General features: G+C 41.0%; 1 protein-coding gene across 4 annotated transcripts in view; it reads right to left on the bottom strand.

Moving 5' to 3' along the window:
- Positions 1-14,172: 14,172 nt before the first annotated feature.
- Positions 14,173-17,057, bottom strand: part of znf462 (zinc finger protein 462) — a 78,068-nt gene continuing 75,183 nt past the window's right edge. For all 4 annotated transcript variants that reach the window (XM_060936018.1, XM_060936015.1, XM_060936017.1 and 1 more), the window contains exon 13: positions 14,173-16,987. In XM_060936018.1, the coding sequence (XP_060792001.1) occupies positions 16,837-16,987 (151 nt within the window). In that variant the 3' untranslated portion in view covers positions 14,173-16,836. The remainder of the gene's footprint in view (positions 16,988-17,057) is intronic.

The following is a 17,057-nucleotide window of genomic DNA, read 5'->3' as shown; positions in this document are numbered from 1 at the left end:
AGGATGAATTTGGCAATAGTCAATACATACTTCGAGAAGAAAGAGCAGCACAGGGTGACGTTTAAGAGTGGAGGAAGATCTACACAGGTGGACTACATACTCTGCAAAAGGGGTAATCTGAAGGAGATTGGAGACTGTAAAGTGATGGCAGGGGAGAGTGTAGTTAGACAACATCAAGTGGTCGTGTGCAGGATGAGCTTGAAAGTGAAAAAGAGGAAGCGTGAAATAGTGGAGCCGAAGATTAAGTGGTGGAAACTAAAAGAGGTTGAACATCAGAAGGAGTTTAGGGATGAAATGAGACGAGCATTGAGCGGTCATGGAAGTCTGCCAGAAGATTGGAATACTACTGCTGTACTAGTAAGAGATGCAGCAAGGAAGGTAGTAAGGTGGTCATCGGGAAGGAGGAAGGAAGACAAGGAGACATGGTGGTGGAACAAAGAAGTGCAGGAAATTATAAAAGAGAAGAGCCTAGCAAAGAAGAATAGGGACGATCAGAGAGACGAGGAAAGCATGCAGTTATACAGAGAGGCGAGACAGAAGGTAAAAAGAGCGGTAGCGAAGGCAAAAGCAGATGCATACCAGGAGTTGTACAAAAGACTGGAGACCAAAGAAGGAGAGAAAGACCTGTACAGACTAGCTAGGCAGAGAAACAGGGAAGCAAGGGATGTACAGCAGGTAAGAGTGATGAAAGATGTAAATGGAAATGTGCTGACAAACAAAGAGAGTGTATTAAGAAGGTGGAAAGAGTACTTTGAGGATTTATTAAATGAGGAGAATCCAAGAGAGAAAAGGTCAGATTCATTGGAGACAGCAAATCAGGGAGCAGAGTTGGTTAGTAAGGATGAGGTGAGGGCAGCCATGAAAAGAATGAAGACTGGGAAAGCAGTCGGACCAGATGGTATCCCGATTGAGGCTTGGAGGTGTTTGGGTGAGATGGCTGTGGAGTTCCTAATGAGATTGTTTAATAAGATCCTAGAGAATGAGAAAATGCCAAATGAATGGAGAAAGAGTGTGCTAGTCCCAGTATACAAGAATAAGGGAGATGTACAGAGATGCAGTAATTACAGAGGAATAAAACTGATGAGCCACACCATGAAGTTATGGGAAAGGGTATTGGAGGCGAGACTGAGAAGAGAGGTAGCAATTTGTGAACAGCAGTATGGGTTTATGCCAAGGAAGAGCACGTCGGATGCAATTTTTGCTTTAAGAATGTTAATGGAGAAGTACAGAGAAGGCCAGAGAAAGCTACATTGTGTGTTTGTAGACCTGGAGAAGGCATACGATAGAGTGCCGAGAGATGAGTTATGGTATTGTATGAGAAAGAGTGGAGTGAATGAGAAGTATATTAGAGTGGTGCAAGACATGTATGAGAACAGTGAAACAGCAGTGAGGTGTGCAGTTGGAACAACTGAATGGTTCAAGGTGAAGGTGGGACTCCATCAAGGATCTGCTTTGAGTCCTTTTTTGTTTGCCATAGTGATGGATAGCTTGACGGACGAAATGAGGCAACAGTCACCATGGAGCATGATGTTTGCGGATGATATTGTGATATGTGGTGAAAATAGAAAGGAGGTTGAGTTGGGTTTGGAGAGATGGAGGTATGCATTGGAATGAAGAGGAATGAAGGTGAGCAGTAGCAAAACAGAATACAAGTGCATCAGTGAGAATGGAGATGAGAGTGTAGTGAAGATGCAAGGAGTAGACGTAAAGAAAGTTGGTGAATTCAAGTACCTGGGGTCAACTGTGCAGGAAAATGGGGGCTGTGATAGTGAGGTGAGAAAGAGAGTGCAGGCAGGGTGGAGCAGTTGGAGAAGGATTTCGGGAGTCATTTGTGATAGGAAAGTCCAAGCAAAAATGAAAGGTAAGATGTGTAAGACAGTAGTGAGACCAGCTGTGATGTATGGATTGGAGACCGTACCCTTAACAAAGAGACAGGAGGCAAAGTTGGAGGTGGTGGAGTTGAGGATGTTGAGGTTTGCGATGGAAGTGACAAGGTTGGACAGGATAAGGAACGAACACATCAGAGGGACAGCACATGTGGAGAGCTTGGGAATTAAGCTAAGAGAGATGAGACTGAGATGGTATGGGCACATTCTGAGAAGAGATGCAGAGGATGTGGGGAGGAGAATGTTGAGGATGGAGCTGCCAGGAAAACAAAAACAAGGAAGGCCAAAGAGGAGATACATGGATGTGGTGAGAGAGGGCATGAAAGTGGCAGGTGTGGTAGAGAAGGATGCAGAAGACAGGGAGCAATGGAGATGAAAGATCCGCTGTGGTGACCCCTAATTGGGTGCAGCCAAAAGAAGAAGAAGAATTCATTGAAATTGGAGAAACATGATCAAATACCTCAATAAAATAAATATGTGGTTATTCTTCGTTTCATTCAGACATTCATTGTAATTTATTTATTTATTGTATGGTACACATTAACCATCACAAATGTTGTAAAATATTTCAGGGGAATTTTATGACAGTGTCAAACTCACTTATGGTTTGTTTTCATTTGCAATGTGATTCTATCACCTTTATGCCCAACTTGTTTTCTTTCGGTTTTATTTCTTTAAATTCATTTATACTTCACATTTTACTGGATTAGTCAAGATTTAACTTTATTTCCCCCAGAAACTTTGAATTCGGGTCAGTCTAACTCTTAAAACTGCAGATCAGGGAATGGGTTATAACAACTGGATAGTTTTTATTGTCAGGGTACAGGCACTTACAGATGCAAACACAGGGGAGAGTGGGTGCATCACAAACTGGTAACCAAATCCAAATCAGCAATCGAAAGACATAGTAGGGGACAGGCAAGGGTCGGTCGATTAACGAACGTCGTGTCAGATAACAGGTGAAAACTCAAAGTCCATGAAAGCATGCAAAGGAGGTCAAAGTCACTGAAAGTCAGAACGGGACTGCAAGGCTCAGTATGATCAGGTATGTGGACACAGAACAATACTTCACAGTGAGCATTTGTGAGTGCTGGGCTTATATAGGGGAGTAATTACGGGGAAATGGGAAACAGGTGTACTTCCTAGAATTCGGGAGATGAGGGGTGCTGTGGTGCTTGGGAAATGTAGTCCGGAGCAGGCATGTTTGGAGGCTGCTCTGAACTCAGGTTTTCAGTGCTATTAATGACAGAACACCCCCACCCTCCACCCCAGAGGTGCTCACTCTGGGAGCAATCTCCTTTCTGGGATGACCTCTTCTTCTTGGTGCTGGCTTGTCTGGGTGTTCAGTGTGGAATTCCTGAGTGAGGAGTGGGTCTAAGATGTCTTGAGCATTTACCCAGCTGCGTTCCTTCAGGCCATACCCTTCCCAGTCCACTAAGTACTCTAGTTGCCCCTGTCTGTACCGAGAACTGAGGATCTTGTGTACTTGGTATATTGGGTCTTCCTCCCATTTCACGGAGGGGGGAGGTTCTCTGATGGGTGTGTTTGTAGCTAGGGAGCCTTGGATGGTGGGTTTCAGGCATGACCTATGGAACATGGGAGCCATTCTGCAGTGAGGTGGGAGTTCCAACTTGTAGGAGACTTCATTGATTCTACGGATTACTTTATACGGACCAATGTATTGGGCTTCGCGCTTCTGGCAAGAGTTGGGCTCTCGTAGATCCCTAGTGCACACCCACACTTGGTCATCTGGGGCATATTCAGGAGTCTCCCCTTGATGTTTGTCTGCATATTGTTTGTCCTTGCTGTTGACCTGCTCCAGCCTCTGATGAACCTTCTCCCACACCTGCTTGCTCCTCTTAAACCAGGAGTCCACTGCCACGATTTATGTTGGGGAATTATCCCAGGGGATGAGTGATGATTGATAACCCAGGATGCACTGAAACAGTGTTAACTGGATGGCAGTGTTTTAACAAGTTCTGGGCATATTCGGCCCAAGGAAGGAGCCGTGCCCAATCCTTTTGATTCTTCATACAGAAGAGCTTGAGGAAGCACCTGACTTGCTGGTTAGCGCACTTCACCTGGCCGTTGGATTGTGGATGGTATCCTGAGGTTAGGCTCACAGATGCCCCTAATCTGTCCATAAACTTGGTCTATACCCTGGAGATGAACTCGGAACCCTAGTCGCTGACAATGTCAACTGGGATGCCATAATATCGGAAAATGTGATTAAACAGGGGTTCTGCAGTTTCAAATGCAGTGGGTAGGCTGGACAGAGGAATGAGCTTGAGGGCCTTGGAAAAGCGATCAGTGACAACCAGGATGACTGTGTTACCTTGCGATCAGGGTAGGTCAGTGATGAAATCGATGGCTATATGTGACCAGGGTCGTTGAGGTACTGTACCAGGAGCAGACGGAGCTTCCTGGCAGACAGAGCCCGAGGCACTTTCGCTTGGGCACAGGTGGAGCAGGATGAAACAAAGTGGTTAATTTCGGACACCATGTTCTTCCACCAGTACTTATTCTGGAGGAGTTCATAGGTTCTTTGACTGCTGGGGTGCTCTGTGGCAGGAGAAACATTTGCCCAGGTGATGAGTTGACCTTGAAATCAGGGCAGCACATACATGAGTCAAAGAGGACAGTTCTCAGGTGAATTTGGAGGTTGTGATTGTGCCGTTTCCCTATCTACTGGGCGGCGCGGTGGTGTAGTGGTTAGCACTGTCACCTCACAGCTCTTGAGAAAGGCACCCAACCCCCAACTGCTCCTTTGGTGCTGTAGCATAGCTGCCCACTGCTCTGGGTATATGTGTGCGCTCATTGCTCACATGTGTGTGCATGTGTGTGTTCACTGCTTTAGATGGGTTAAATGCTGAGGAAACATTTCACTATGTTTGTGCTTGAGTGTAAGTATGACAAATAAAGGCTTCTTCTTCTTCTACTACTACTTCCCATGAAATGGCCTGTACGAAGCACTTGGGTGACTCCAAGCCCAAGTCCTGTCCAAAGCTCGAGCCCAAGTCCAGTCAGGAACACAAGTCCTATCCTGAGCCCAAATCCATGTCCAGTCCAGAGCTCGGGCCCATATCCAGTTCAGAGTCCAAGTCATGTCCAAAGCTTGAGCCCATATCCAGTCCAGAATCCAGGTCCGGTCAAGCACTCGAGCCCATGTCCATTCAAGAGCTCAAGTCCATGTTGAGTCAGGAGCTCAAGCCCAAGTCCTGCCTGGAGCTCGAGCCCATGTCCAGTCCAGCATCCAAGTCCTATCCTGATCCCAAGCCCACATCCAGTCCAGGGTCCAGGTCCTGTCCAGAGCCCAAGCCCAAGCCCCCACCTGAGCCAAGAATCCAGTGCCATGTCAGCACAGAGCGGAGCACCGATGGCATGGTATCCAGCGTCAGGCTGGATACCAGCGTTATCCCCAGGACTAGGGAAGATGGATTTAAGCTTCTGCGGGGGTGCTTCTATCACACCTCCATGGATCAGATAGACTCTCAGGCGCACTCCGAACAGCGCACACACCAAGAGGACTCTTGCATGTGTGCCGTAAATGACTCAAACCTACACAGGATTATGGCGCAATCAGCGCACCAGTAGAAAGACTGTGAAAGCACAATTACTCTGCAAAGTATTGAGTTGCGTTGCTGACACTTTACCAAGCTGTGTTCCTTGATTATTTTCCTGGTTTCCTGATCCCTGATTTTCTATTTCTCGTGTTTGGTTCCTGCCTAGTCTTTGATGGCCTGTTTGTGCCTTGCTCAACCTATTGCCTGTTTCACCGTTTTATGATTTTGCCTGCTGTTCTGGATTGTTTACCTGTCTTCACTTTTATTAATAAACACACCTTCTGCACGGCGGCACGGTGGTGTAGTGGTTAGCGCTGTCGCCTCACAGCAAGAAGGTCCGGGTTCAAGCCCCGTGGCCGGCGAGGGCCTTTCTGTGCGGAGTTTGCATGTTCTCCCCGTGTCCGCGTGGGTTTCCTCCGGGTGCTCTGGTTTCCCCCACTGTCCAAAGACATGCAGGTTAGGTTAACTGGTAACTCTAAATTGACCGTAGGTGTGAATGTGAGTGTGAATGGTTGTCTGTGTCTATGTGTCAGCCCTGTGATGACCTGGCGACTTGTCCAGGGTGTACCCCACCTTTCGCCTGTAGTCAGCTGGGATAGGCTCCAGTTTGCCTGAGACCCTGTAGAACAGGATAAAGCGGCTAGAGATAATGAGATGAGATGAGACACCTTCTGCACTTACATCCATCTCTCAACCATTCCTGACATAAGTTCTGAGACTTTACAACTAGAGGCTTGTCCAAACTTTTGCACACACTATAATTACTGTTTTATCCCTATTACTTAAGTTAATCAAATAATAGGTAACAGCATTTGCTGAATGAAAAATGTTAGTTTTTCATGAGTTAGTTTGCTATAGAGTTTGTGTTTAATTGTTTTAAATGTCAAAATCAACAAAAATATATAATTTGGCCAGGGTTGTCCAAACAATTGTGTACAATTGTATGCCATACATGTTTGAGCCAAGGTTGAGTGTCAACAACACTGATGCTTAAGATGAGCTGCAGGATCATCATTGGGAGGCTTTTACTGATAGAGCAAATGATATTATTTACTCATACTGATGGAGAAGCCCTGACAATGTATAAAGATGGAATTGCATTTTCTATCAGTCTGAGGTAGCAACATTTTAGCATTGAACAGCCCCAAGTTGGTAAAACACTCCTCTGAAAAATGTCTGTTACAAAATCACCAACTTTCACAAATTCCACCTTCTTCCAAATGAATAATCTCCAACCATTGTTTTCTCCAGAAAGCAATAGTTGGCAAAGGAAATGGCATGCAGGAAGACACATTGCCTAAAATACACCCACAAACCATGATTCCTGTTAACATGCTTCTACTGTAGAGGAAGACATGACCCTGGAGGTGGGGCATATATGCATTTAATTAGGGGAAGTCATGGTCTAATGGTTAGAGAAGCAGCTTTGGGACCAAAAGGTCACCGGTTTGATTCCCTGGACCAGCAGGAATGGCTGAAGTGCCCTTGAGCAAGGCACCTAACCCCCAATTGCTTCCTAGGCTGCTCTGGGTATGTTGTACATCGCTCTGGGTAAGAGCATCTGCTAAATGCCGATAATGTAATTGACACGAGTCTAGTACAGAAGCATCATCAGAAACTTTGAAGAGCTTTCCTGAATGTGATGAACTATAAAATTAAGACACAAATATTTTTGTATTTATTTTTCTAGATGGGCAGCACGGTGGTGTAGTGGTTAGCGCTGTCACCTCACAGCAAGAAGGTCCGGGTTCGAGCCCCGTGGCCAACGAGGGCCTTTCTGTGCGGAGTTTGCATGTTCTCCCCGTGTCCGCATGGGTTTCCTCCGGGTGCTCCGGTTTCCCCCACAGTCCAAAGACATGCAGGTTAGGTTAACTGGTGACTCTAAATTGACCGTAGGTGTGAATGTGAGTGTGAATGGTTGTCTGTGTCTGTGTGTCAGCCCTGTGATGACCTGGCGACTTGTCCAGGGTGTACCCCACCTTTCGCCTGTAGTCAGCTGGGATAGGCTCCAGCTTGCCTGCGACCCTGTAGAACAGGATAAAGCGGCTAGAGATAATGAGATGAGAGATGAGATTTTTCTAGACATACTGTCCTAAGGGACAGGCACATCAGGCTCCGAAACACCAATTTGATTGATTTACTTTTAGGAAAGGTTCTTATGATTAAGCTTGAAGATCAGAAACAGAGCTCCTCATTTATGAGCTAAAAAATAATAATTGAAATTAATATGAATTTATTTAAAAATTATATTTCCAGTACCTTTAAAAAATTTTAATGTGTATTTTTTTTAAACATTATCCTGTACAAATGTCCAGTTCAGCCTGTTCCCGCTCGTCGTGTCCCCCATCACTGTGTGTTTGTGTGGTAACAGAAAGATAAAGTGACAGATGCAGAAGCAATGGGAGGTGATGGTCTACAGGAACAGAATGGTTTCCCAGATAAAAATTCCCCAAAACACGTCATCATGTCCCTGAGGAGCCGATCGACACATTGCACTGCCAAACTGCTCCAAGTGCTTATCACAACACATTAAGTAGGATAACTAGGGCCTTAATTATTACAGTGGTGCTTGAAAGTTTGTCAACCCTTTAGAGTTTTCTATATTTCTGCATAAATATGACCTAAAACATCATCAGATTTTCATGCAAGTCCTAAAAGTAGATAAAGAGAACCCAGTTAAACAAATGAGACAAAAATATTATACTTGGTAATTTATTTATTGAGGAAAATGATCCAATATTACATATCTGTGAGTGGCAAAAGTATGTGAACCTTTGCTGTCAGTATCTGGTGTGACCCCCTTGTGCAGCAAGAACTGCAACTAAACGTTTCCAGTAACTGTTGATCAGTCCTGCACACTGGCTTGGAGGAATTTTAGCCCATTCCTCCGTACAGAACAGCTTCAACTCTGGGATGTTGGTGGGTTTCCTCACATGAACTGCTCGCTTCAGGTCCTTCCACAACATTTCGATTGGATTAAGGTCAGGACTTTGACTTGGCCATTCCAAAACATTGACTTTATTCTTCTTTAACCATTCTTTGGTAGAACGACTTGTGTGCTTAGGGTCGTTGTCTTGCTGCATGACCCACCTTCTCTTGAGATTCAGTTCATGGACAGATGTCCTGACATTTTCCTTTAGAATTTGCTGGTATAATTCAGAATTCATTGTTCCATCAATGATGGCAAGCCGTCCTGGCCCAGATGCAGCAAAACAGGCCCAAACCATGATACTACCACCACCATGCTTCACAGATGGGATAAGGTTCTTATGCTTGAATGCAGTGTTTCCTTTCTTCAAACATAACGCTTCTCATTTAAACCAAAAAGTTCTATTTTGGTCTTATCCGTCCACAAAACATTTTTCCATTAGCCTTCTGGCTTGTCCACGTGATCTTTAGCAAACTACAGACGAGCAGCAATGTTCTTTTTGGAGAGCAGTGGCTTCCTCCTTGCAACCCTGCCATGCATACCATTGTTGTTCAGTGTTCTCCTGATGGTGGACTCATGAACATTAACATTACCCAATGTGAGAGAGGCCTTCAGTTGCTTAGAAGTTACCCTGGGGTCCTTTGTGACCTCGCCAACTATTACACGCCTTGCTCTTGGAGTGATCTTTGTTGGTCGACCACTCCTGGGGAGGGTAACAATGGTCTTGAATTTCCTCCATTTGTACACAGTCTGTCTGACTGTGGATTGGTGGAGTCCAAACTCTTTAGAGATGGTTTTGTAACCTTTTCCAGACTGATGAGCATCAACAATGCTTTTTCTGAGGTCCTCAGAAATCTCCTTTATTCGTGCCATGATACACATCCACAAACGTGTTGTGAAGATCAGACTTTGATAGATCCTTGTTCTTTAATTAAAACAGGGTGCCCACTCACACCTGATTGTCATCCCATTGATTGAAAACACCTGACTCTAATTTCACCTTCAAATTAACTGCTAATCCCAGAGGTTCACATACTTTTGCCACTCACAGATATGTAATATTGGATCATTTTCCTCAATAAATAAATGACCAAGTATAATATTTTTGTCTCATTTGTTTAACTGGGTTCTCTTTATCTACTTTTAGGACTTGTGTGAAAATCTGATGATGTTTTAGGTCATATTTATGCAGAAATATAGCAAATTCTAAAGGGTTCACAAACTTTCAAACACCATTGTAAGTGTACATTTGTTTGCAAATGGTTTGGTACTCATCACAGTCCAACTCACACACTGTTGATTTTTGAAGTGAAAAGCCGTAAAAACAACCTCTGCAGCAAATGCTTAAAAAAAATCTGAAAACCTTAATGCACAGTTAATTTATATTCAATTAAATTAAAAAACAGGAAATAATAAAATCATAATTATAGCATGTGCAAAAGTTTGGACACCCTTCAAGTCTTGAGCAAAGTCTCAAAACTAAATTAACTTGTTAAGCCTGGTTTATTTGTTAAGATTTGTTACTCAGGGCAAGAATTGTGAACACAACAAACATGGGCTCCTCTAAGCAGCTACTGAGTTAAGTTTATCGATGCTTACAAAGCACAGGAATGCACTTAAGAGGAACTGTGGAAGTCAAGATGCAGAAAACTATGAAGACTTTTAAATACAATGGACTGTATGCTGGGCAGAAAGGCAAAGCAAAATCTCCAAATAACAGCAAGGGCCTGCAGGAAGGTTGATCTGACACATGAGTGGTGCACTGTTCGATTCTGCAGCGTTGCTTGCACAAACATGATCTGCATGGAAAGCTTACCTGTGACCTTATTGCAAAAGTCAATGTCTGGTGTATACAAAACAACATCTGGATAAGCCAGAGGCATTTGGGAAATAAGTGCTAAGGACAGATGAAGTAAAAAAATTTGAACTTATTGGCAACACTCAGCAAAGGTGAAAAAAAAGGAGTACGGTTTGATGAAAAGAATATCTTCCAAACTATTTAGCCTGGAGTGGATCTATTATGCATGGGGTTGTGTGGCAGTCCGTGGCACAGTAAACATTGTATGGGTAGATGGAAGATGGATTCTAGTATATAACAGCAAATTCTGGAAATAAATGTGACACAGCCAATGCTGATAACAGACTGGCTTCTACAACTGGACAATGATTCAAAACATACCTCAAATTCCACCATGAGCTACTTCAAGAAATATAAGCTGAAACTTTTGGAATGGTCCTTACAGCCCTCAGAGTTGAATATTGTTGAAAATTTGTGGGTATATCTTAAACATGTTGTGAATGCAAGGTCGCCCAAGAATAACTCAGAACTAGAAATGTTCTGTAACAAAAAATTGTGGTTGAAAAATTCTTAAACAATAAACGAACGATTCCTACATGGCTACAAAAAAGCCTTTGCAAGCTGTGATAAAATGGGTGCCCAAGGGGGTGTTACTAAGTACTGATGTCCGAACATTTGCACACACTACATTTTCTTTCTTCTATTTTTTAAGGTAATCAATTTGAGAAACATTTGGGGAAAAATGTTGTTATTATTATGCCTCCACCACTAGGTGGCACTATGTTTTTGGATTGTTCATGCGTCTGTCTACCCGTGCATCCGTCCAAGTTTCTCAGTAATGTCTCATTTACAGTGGATATAAAAAGTGTACACTCCCCGTTAAAATGATAGGTTTTTCTGATGTAAAAAAATGAGACCACGATAAATAATTTCAAAACTTTTCCCATCTTTAATGTGACCTATAACCTGTACAATTCAGTTGAAAAACAAACAAATCTGTTACGGGGAAAAACAAATAAAAAACGTACAATAAGCTGGTTGCGTAAGTGTGCACACCCTTAAACTAATAGTTTGTTGAAGCACCTTTTGATTTCATTGCAGCATTCAGTCTTTTGGGGTACACACCCACCATCAATTAAAATGACTCTGATTAACCCCAAATAAAGTTCAAACCTTTACTCAGTTGCATCCTCCAGCAAAAGCCAGGGTTCACAGAGAGCTTACAAAGCATTGACGGGATCTCATTGTTGAAAAGAATCAGTCAGGAGAAGGGGACAAAAACATTTCCACAGCATTAGATATACCATGGAGCACAGTGAAGACAGCCATCAAGAAGTGGAGGAAATATGGGACAACAGTGACATTACCGAGAACTGGACGTCCCTCCAAAATTGATGAAAAGTCAAGACAAAAACTGGTTCGGGAGGCTGCCAAGAGGCCTACAGCAACACTGAAGGAACTGCAGGAATTTCTGGCAAGTACTGGTTGTGTACTACATGTGACAACAATTTCCTGTATTCTCCATATGTCTGGACTATGAGGTAGAGTCAAAGAAAAACATCCAGGCCCGGCTAAATTTTGCAAATAATACATCAACTCTCCCAAACACGTGGGAAAATGTGTTATGGTCTGATGAAACCAAGGTTGAACTTTTTGGCCACAATTCCAAAAGGTATGTTTGGCACAAAAACAACACTGCACATCACCAAAAGAACACCATACCCACGATGAAGCATGGTGGCAGCAGCATCATGTTTTGGGATTGTTTTTCTTCAGCTGGAACAGGGGCTTTAGTCAAGGTGGAGGGAATTATGAATAGTTCTAAATACCAGTCAATTTTGGCTCAAAACCTTCAGGTGTCTGCTAGAAAGCTGAAGATGAAGAGGAATTTCATCTTTCAGCATGACAATGACCCCAAAAAAGTTTTGGAATGGCCCAGCCAGAGCCCAGACCTAAATCCAATTGAAAATCTGTGGGGGGACCTGAAGAGGGCCGTGCACAAGAGATACCCTCGCAATCTGACAGATTTTGAGCACTTTTGCAAGGAAGAGTGGGCAAATACTGCTAAGTCTAAATGTGGCAGGCTGATAGACTCCTACCCCAAACGACAGAATACTGTAATTAAATCAAAAGGTGCTTCAACAAAGTATTAGTTTAAGGGTGTGCACACTTATGCAACCAGCTTATTGTACGTTTTTTATTTTTTTATGTTTTTCCCCTAACAGATTTGTTTGTTTTTCAATTGAATTGTACAGGTTATAGGTCACATTAAAGGTGGGAAAAGTTTTGAAATGATTTATCGTGGTCTCAGGTTTTTCTGATGTAAAAAAACTATCACTTTAACGGGGTGTGTACACTTTTTATATCTACTGTATATGAAAATATCATTGTATCCAGCAGGTCAACTGATTAAATACTGGCAGTGGTGGCTCAGGTTGTGTGTTACTGATGTGAAAGTCAGGGTCAAAGTCCCAGCACTGCCATGCTGCCATTGTTGGGCCCCTAAGCAAGGCCCTTCACCGTCTCTGCTCCAGGGATGTCATCTCATGGCTCACACTGTGCTCGGATCCCAGCTTCCTAACAAGCTGGGATATGTAAAGAAAAGAATTTCACTATGCTCCAATGTACATGTGACAACTTCCTTTCTCTTTTAAATATATTATGTACAAATTTGTAACAAGAAGGACCAGGCTTGTTAGTCTACTTTTTATTTTTTATGCCTCTGCCACCGTAAGGTGCAGGAGGCATTATGTTTTCGGGTTGTCCGTCTGTCCCGAAACCTTGTGAACGCGATATCTCAAAGGCTAATGAAAGGAATTTCACTAAACTTTCACCATTTGTGCGCTTTGGGACAAACATGAACTGATTAGATTTTGAGATCAAAAGGTCTAAGGTCAAGGTCACTGTGAGGTCAAATGTCTGTCCAAAAACCTTGTGAACACAATATCTCCAAGGCAGATGAAAGGAATTTCACCAAACATTCACCATTTGTGCATTTGGGGACAAAGATAAACTGATTAGATTTTGAGATCAAAAGGTCTAAGGTCAAGGTCACTGTGAGGTCAAATGTCTGTCTGAAAACCTTGTGAACACAATGTCTCCAAGGCAGATGAAAGGAATTTCACCAAACTTTCACCATTTGGGGACAAAGATAAACTGATTAGATTTTGAGATCAAAAGGTCTAAGGTCAAGGTCACTGTGAGGTCAAATGTCTGTCTGAAAACCTTGTGAACACAATATCTCCAAGGCTACTACAAGTAATTTCACCAGGTCAAGATTACTGTGAGGTCAAATGTCCATCCCCAAATCACAACTTAATAAGGTGTGTGGTCTACCAGGCGGAGGCATCCCCATCGATGCCGTTGGTGTCGAGTTCTGTCTAGTTATTTTTTTTAAGTTTGCTTCAGAGATTGTCTTTACTTCAAAAATCAATGAAATATGTAAGCTGGTGAGGGGTGCTCAAACTTTTGCATACAACTGTATATGAAAAGACCTACAAATGAAACACGGCAATGTGAGGTTTTAACTTGACAGCACTTTAACTCGTGATTCATGTAGCCTTTCTCTGATGGCTTTGTCTAACAAATTGAAAATGGCATACTAGTGAGCCGGTCATGTCAGATATCCAGTTTCAGTGCAAATGATTGCGTCCAGGTAAGCTTATTTTTAGCAATATCATAACATTTAAAATTTATTGTTATATGTTGATAAGTTTCATTTTTAATTTAAATGTGCGGCGGGCACATCGGGGCACTTGCCATGATCGGTAAACGACATTTATTTTTGGGTTTTGTTTGACTTTTAAGAACACTGACAGCTGTGTGATTGATTTGGATGGAGCTTAAACAAGCTTTAACCCAGATAAGTTTCTCCCACTTTGCGCTGAATGATGGTGAAGTTCATGTCTAATATGATTTATCCTGTAGATTGTGAGTGCGACTTTAACCAGTTTAAAACCCATGTTTAAGTGGAACAGAAGAATGCAGACCAGCATGTTTCTTGTTATCTGATAACTTTATTAACAAGTTAAAAAAAACCCAATGAATTACAATATTTACAGAATATCCAGAAATCAAAGTGTAAACAACAAACTTCTAGTCAACATCACGGGTTTCACAGGAAGAAGGCGAGATGGAGGAGCTACTGTCCAACTAACTCCAAAACAAACAAACAAACAAACAAAACTAAATCATATGTACAACAATCCAGTGTGTTCAGAATTTAACGGGTTTCTGTCTTTTACAAACTTTTAGGCTTATAAAGAAAGAAACTATTTATTTTCTTTTTTTAAGGTAGAAAAAGAAAAGTATTTCCTATAACCACACAAAATAACGTTTTTTTTTTTGTTAAATATGGACGACACAAAACCCCCACCATATTCCCAAACACTTGACATGATGCTTATGTTAAATGAAAGAAAGGAAAAAAAGAAAAAAGCAGATTACCCAGAATACACATGGATTCTCCTTCCCTGCTAATCAGACAAGGCAAGAAAGATAATCATGTAGGTGTTGTTTTTTTTTCCTCATCAGTGATGTCACAGCTCCTGATGATTTCTGTTTCGTTATCAAAAATGTGATGAATTCTAAACTATTTTTATAAATTATTTTTGCTTGCTTGCACACAGACGTGCTGAAATTAAACTATTATTATGCAGGTAATTGTGTAATACTATGATAAAAACATTAAATACAGAGTCAATTATTACAATATTTTGTTTCAAAAAAGTTACTAATTTATTCTGAGAATTCTCTGAGAATTATGGGATTGCTGTAGAACAGGACAAAATTAATCTCACTGCCCCAAAAAATGTTCCCTTACTTTGGGACGTAATTGTATTGTACTGTGACTGCACCAAATTGTGTTTAGAAAGAAACGGAGCAAAATGACTTCAATAATAATAATAATAATAATAATAATAATAAGGCTTCAGGGTTTTTGAGCAGCAACTTTCATCGCATACAATCTATTCATTGTTCCTTTAAGGAGAAGCATAAAAACAATTATTCAAATAAAACAATTTTTTTTTATTGGCGTGATTGCTTGTTGGGACGAGCTGCTCGATATAAAATAGCTAAACCCAAAATGCTACTCTTCATCAGTTCTTGATTCCTGTAATCATGCATAAAGAAAATGGAGCCATGGAGTTGAAGGTGCTTTAAGTTATTAGATAAACATGTTTTTTTTTTTTTGGTTTTTTTTAGTTTTGCTTTCATACATGAGGGAGTGCAGGAACATGCCTTAAAAGCAGAAACTAAATAAAATTAGAATTAAAAATAGAATAAAACTACAGTAGCAATTTGCTACAAAACTTTGGGGCCCAGTGTTTGTCCATATACTAAAAAAAAAATTAAATAAAAATAAAATCAACAAACGTCTGATACAAATAAGATGGCAACTATTCCTGATGGAATTCAGCTACAGGATTAAAGATTAACACAAGGCTAAAAATGTAAAAAAATATTGAATCTGTAAGTCAGCGTTCAGGTCAAATCACACGATCTGTGTGTCCGGTGTTACAGAATCATCAATAAGGGATATCTGTCATTTTAGTGTCCTGAAGCTGTAAAAAGCTCGGTGTTTTTGAGCTGCAGTAGAAATAATTTCACTGGGTTTATAAGAGAGTTCTAAGAAAAAGAATACACATGAATTTTGGCTCCCAGAAATGAAGTAGTAATAACATATTTAAATGCCTAAAAACCCTGCAATTTAGTGTTCTGAACATATACAATAACAATTCTGTCTTTTATGTTGATACATGTGCCAAATAAGTAAATAAAAATATATTACAGACATGCTTATTGGTGTTTAACACAGCCAGCAATTTCTTCTTTAAAATATATTTTTATAATATAATAAAATACAATTAAATTTTTGTCAGTATGGACAAATATTATGTGGCTACAAAATATAAAACCCAATCCACTAAGTATTTGCTAAAAAACAAACAAACAAAAAACAACATAAAAAAGAAAAATTATTTTAAAGTATAATTAATTTATTTGGGGACAAAATAGAGACCAATATAGCCATAATATCATAAATAAATAAATAAATATCATCATCATCATCATCATCATAATGTTGAATCCTATACTTGGACCAATTAAGTATCTTCTGGAGAAAATTCACACACAATTTTATTGATATTAATCTTCCATGGGGTGCTGGGGAAACAAAAACTGTTCCATTTATACAATTCCAGTGGAATGAATCATTCTTCTTATTTCTCCCAGTGCATGTTTCAAAGTTTGAATAGTTTTAGCATTTTATCATTAATATATTGGGCATTCAGAACGAAAGCAAACTGGGGGACATTTTTAACACACCACTTTACAGGAAGTGTTTATTTGACCTGAACAGAGTTCTTACAGATTCGTCACTATTGGTTACCAATATATTATTAGCATCTGTCCTATGGGACCAAGTCACACTTTTTAAAGGATCAGCGATTTTAACACACAGCTAGGATGTAACACAACCTATAGAACCCATGTTTAACACTTAAAATCTAACAATGCTTCAAAACCATGAACAGTTTTGCTTTTTTTCCTCACTTTTTAAAATCAAGTGTCCATGAAGCAGCCTATTTTTTTTTTTCAACAACAAACCATACACCATTATAACACAGTACATTTCTATATGTCATTTTTGGTCTCTCAATTTTCCTCATTCGGAACAGAACTCTCCGACTGGCTGGACTGATACACTCTCTCGACTTCTGTAGTGTTAGCTGATTGGTCAATGCCCCCATCTGTTATTGTTACCGAGGCAACTGGGCTCATAGCGCTCATGCTGCTGTTAACAGTCCTGAAAAGAAAAAAAGTCTCAAAGTTAAACCAAGTTTGAAGCTGTTATTATTTTTATTTTTGTTAGTAAT

The sequence above is a fragment of the Neoarius graeffei genome, chromosome 12, assembly GCF_027579695.1.
Source record: "Neoarius graeffei isolate fNeoGra1 chromosome 12, fNeoGra1.pri, whole genome shotgun sequence".
Classification (NCBI taxonomy): domain Eukaryota; kingdom Metazoa; phylum Chordata; class Actinopteri; order Siluriformes; family Ariidae; genus Neoarius; species Neoarius graeffei.
The sequence above is the reverse complement of the archived record's forward strand: the minus strand, read 5'-3'. Positions and strand labels throughout refer to the sequence as shown.